Raw genomic sequence first — 4,274 nt, 5'->3', positions numbered from 1 at the left:
CCACTGACTTTCCACTGATGATTAAGTGCCAAAGGGATACATGCATCCGAACAACTCTTGACATACAATCCCACCCCGATTCTCTTTCTAATACTCAGAATATACTAGCACATTTGCTTCCCTTGACAAGGGAGTTAATTGAAGAAGACTGTCAATCCAATACAGCAAGAACTTTGTTTCAGGGGTTCAGAAGTTTTGCCTTGGGGCGGGGAAATTGAAGATATTTCTCTCCTTCCCCACTCATACTCCCATTCAAAGGCACTGCTTATCCAAGTGTCCACTTTTCAGAGATGTACAGAGCTTGAATATTGCTTAGAACCCCAAGCTGCCTCAGGGCAAACCAACACACAACATTCTCCGAGAGAGGAAATATTTTCAAATGATACCATGTGTCGTATGCCATCAGCTGCACCCCAATCAATACTCTATTTCTCTTTCAGACCAACTCGTTTTCACTCTCCTCCTTTCGTCTGGAGACATGCAAGCAGAGCTATCCCCCAGGTGTCAGCCTTCAAGGGGCTCAGGCCTCCATTTTGCCAAAGCTCCTAAGACGATGAGGTGACATTACCGGAGGACACAATTGTTTCGGGAGGATCCCCCTCATCTTTCTGAGGATGGGAGGAATTGTCAGATTTACTTCGGCTGAATTCTATCCCTCCAATGATGGGTCTCTTGACTTTGGTCCCAGAGTCTGTGGTGGGACACGTACAGCAACGTACAATCTTGAGAAAGGCCCTCCGCATCTCCTTGTTGGTAAGTGTGTAGATGATTGGATTGGTGGCTGAGTTCAGCACTGCTAGTACTAAGAAATATTCAGCCTTGAAGAGGATTGGACAAGCCTTGACTTTGCATCTCACGTCCAGCAACAGAAGAATGAACAAGGGAGTCCAGCAGACAATGAACACACTTAAAACAATAATCACTGTCTTCAGCAGAGCCAGTGACTTCTCTGAGCTCCGGGTCGCTTTGGCCACATTCTTCCGAAAGGTCAGCCTACGGCTCCTCGTCCTTACCAAGATGTAGATCCTACAGTAAAGGATCACAACGGCCAATAAGAGGCCAGTAAATATACTGGTGCAAAAGAGGATATAATGCTTATGATAAAGAGGCAACACTGTGGAGCAGTTCTCCAGGGAGCTAATGCAGTTCCACCCCATAATAGGGAGACCCCCTAATATCACAGAGATGACCCAACAGGCACTGATGAGCAGGAAGGAACGGAAACTATTGCTGCCATTATGGAGCTTCATCTTCAACATGGTAATATATCGCTCAATCGCAATAGCCAGCAGGCTGAAGACCGAAGCAGACAAAGCCACAAACATGCTTCCTTCTCTAAGAAACCACTGGGCAGGGGTGAGGGTATAAGTCGTGGAGCCGGACAGAAGGATGTTAGCGATGTATGCCACTCCTGCCAGCAAATCTGAGAGTGCCAAGTTACCAATAAAGTAGTACATGGGTCTGTGGAATTTCTTGGTTTTCCAAATAGTCAGCAGAACAAAGATGTTCTCGAGGATGATAAAACAGCAGATAATGATGAAGACCACCGATGTTGCTTTGACCCCACTTTCGGCATTGTCATTGAGCTTCCCGGTGTAGTTGTAATGCCTGTTGATGATGTCATAGTTGAGGTAGTCACTGACATCGCTCCGGACCGTCATGTGGGGGGCCCTGGCAGAGTCCATGATTCCAGTCTGGACTGCAGGTTTCCAAGCAGCTGGAGAGAGGTGGTGTACAATGACAGTCACTTGCTGTCCCTCCTGCTATATCTGAGGTCTGCAGTTCCTATGGCCCGTATCTCCTCTTGGATAACCTCAGAAACCAGGATCCTTAAAAATCAAGGGAGACAAAGCAAAAGAGTATTAGCTAAAGGGTATTTGATTTAACCCAGCACAACTCAAAATCCTACAAGCTGAAATCCTAACATCAACTGCTGCAAATCTTAATTGTGCAGAATGAAAGACTATGAAGAAAAAGTGGTTTGATTTAATTCTATGCACTGCTCACATTTGACTGGTTACACAAACTACACACAAGGCCTGCAAAAATAATAGCTTGTATCCTATATGATTATCTAGCGTACTATCCCGGCTAAGATAAGCTGTTCTAAGGTATAGCAGAGGCTACATGTTAGCATGTACAAGCCGCAGCAGCCACAGCCTCATTTCAAAGCCCAGGCAACTGGATACGCTCACACATTAATGTTTGTAATCATGAGGACAAGAGATTTTTACTGTACATAACAAATTGTTCTGATTTTTTACAATGGTGGCTAAATTATATCACAGCAGGTGGCAGCACCTAGCTATCCTTGGTAGATTTTGAGAAAGCAAAGCTAGCTGGACCTGGATAATAATTAGATAGGATGCCATCAGGAAACCCTTGGAGTGCAGACCTAACTGGGAAGTAAAAGAAAACAAACAACCCCAAACCACAAGTAGGAAACAGCAAACCATTTCTGTACTTCTGCCAAGCAAAGCATATGGAGATGCCCCATAGTTACCTGCACCTATCTGCCACTCAAGACAGCATTCCCTTCTTAGCCAAATTATGCAGTTTGTAAACATAACATTAATCATTTGTTTTAAAAAGATTACGGAGGACCACACAAATGAAATCTTTTTCAATGCCCACTGATCTCACTGAACGGAAAAACCCGAGTGCCGAGCACAATTCAAACGCATGAAATCAAATCCCGGTTCTGAAAGGCAGAGCTTGAAAACAATGAAAGGAAACAGGAATCACTCAGAATTTCTGAGGCAAGAAGTTCCCACCTAATTCCACGTCAACTTCAGTTGACAAGTCACAAGACAACTTATTCCTGTCTACGCATACGCCAGGGAGACTAACCCCAACATCACTGTTTATAGCCAGATAGGAAACTTTTTGCTCTTCAAGTACAATGCACACCAATTCCAAGACCTTAGCTTACCTGTCCCTGATGGCAGCCTAAACAATTTTAATTCCTGAAACATCTTTCTTCAGGTGGCTGAAGCAATGGAAAGAAAATTGTTTTGGTTGGTTCCACATAAACAAAAGAGGCAAGTTAAGCTTCAGAAAGACTCACTTTGTAGAAAAGGCTTAGAGAAAGGTCATCTTTGAACAATGGACTAATTGTGTTAGTTAAAATAAATAAATAAAATAAAGATGACCAGTAAACTGGAGGGGCTATTTTTCCCCCATTCCCCCATCACCAGTTTCAGATCTCTGGAATAAACTCAGCAAAAACCTAGAGGACAAAAAGAAAGGCACTTGAACTTTTATAATTGGGAGCAGGGGGGGGGAAGGCTGATTTTGGGCTACAGCCTAGCATGTAGTTTGGAAGCTTAATTAGTTTGCACATGGCATTACCAGATGAAAGAAAGTGTATGGAAAGATATGAGTAAACATTCATGGTGTTTACACTAAGTATTTAAAATAGCAGATCAATCCAACACAGAAAGCAAAGTTAAAACTTTCACTCGGTGCAGATGTTATAGAGAAGGAAAGTTAGCATTTGTGTTCCATTCCCTTTGTTGGAAGATCTTACAGGTTTTTTTTTCTTTTCTCATTGAGCCAGGATAAATTGGAAAAAAGAAATGGACTCTTCAAAGAAACACGCTGGATTTCTTGATAGATGATCAACTCGCATATAAATCTTTGCCCTTGAACACACACCATGCCAGCCTTTATGCAAATTGTACCTACCTGCTTAAATAGCTGGGTTACCTAACAAAGAAATGGGAGGTATCTGTCATGTTCTGTGTAAGATAACCCAGCTATTCCCCTTACACAGAACATGATAGATACATGCCACTTCTGTGTTTGGCAGGACACAAACATTTCACCATTTAAATTTGTCCACTTTTTGTCCCCAGATGTAGAACATCTGTTTTGAATAGGGCTGTGAACCAGCCAAGAAGTTTCCTTTCTGCAACCATTCCCTTCCCAACCCAATCCAACCTCTTCTCTAGGAAGCAAGAGACATGGGTACCCATATAAACCCAGATAGCATTCAACAATTAGGCTAATAGGAAAAGGGGCAGATCGGAATCTTGCCATTTGGAATCACCACAGTTTCTCCAAGGCATCAAACATTTTGTTAAACTATGTGCTGATTTACTTTTTTTAAGATATATTTTTAAGACAGCAGAGAAGGTCCAGTGTGGATACTAACTATGCGCACAAAGCACTTTGCTTTGAACACTGCTGAACACAGACATATCTCAACGCCCCCCTCCTTTAAACCTCTACACAAGACTTGTGAAGGGAATTTAATTAACTACAGGCTGAAA

General features: G+C 42.7%; 1 protein-coding gene across 1 annotated transcript; it reads right to left on the bottom strand.

Moving 5' to 3' along the window:
- Window positions 1–456: 456 nt before the first annotated feature.
- Window positions 457–1,742, bottom strand: S1PR1 (sphingosine-1-phosphate receptor 1). The gene has a single exon (XM_015831614.1). It carries the CDS (start codon window positions 1,683–1,685, stop codon window positions 546–548), a length of 1,140 nt encoding a protein of 379 aa, XP_015687100.1. The 5' UTR covers window positions 1,686–1,742; the 3' UTR covers window positions 457–545.
- Window positions 1,743–4,274: the final 2,532 nt, after the last annotated feature.

The sequence above is a fragment of the Protobothrops mucrosquamatus genome, unplaced genomic scaffold, assembly GCF_001527695.2.
Source record: "Protobothrops mucrosquamatus isolate PMUCROS unplaced genomic scaffold, P.Mucros_1.0 scaffold_267, whole genome shotgun sequence".
Classification (NCBI taxonomy): domain Eukaryota; kingdom Metazoa; phylum Chordata; class Lepidosauria; order Squamata; family Viperidae; genus Protobothrops; species Protobothrops mucrosquamatus.
This window is presented reverse-complemented; position numbering and strand designations above follow the sequence as displayed.

Bases quoted from the DNA above. Each gene is read 5' to 3' on its own strand.
- S1PR1 (XM_015831614.1), bottom strand. From the start codon at position 1,685: ATGGACTCTGCCAGGGCCCCCCACATGACGGTCCGGAGCGATGTCAGT.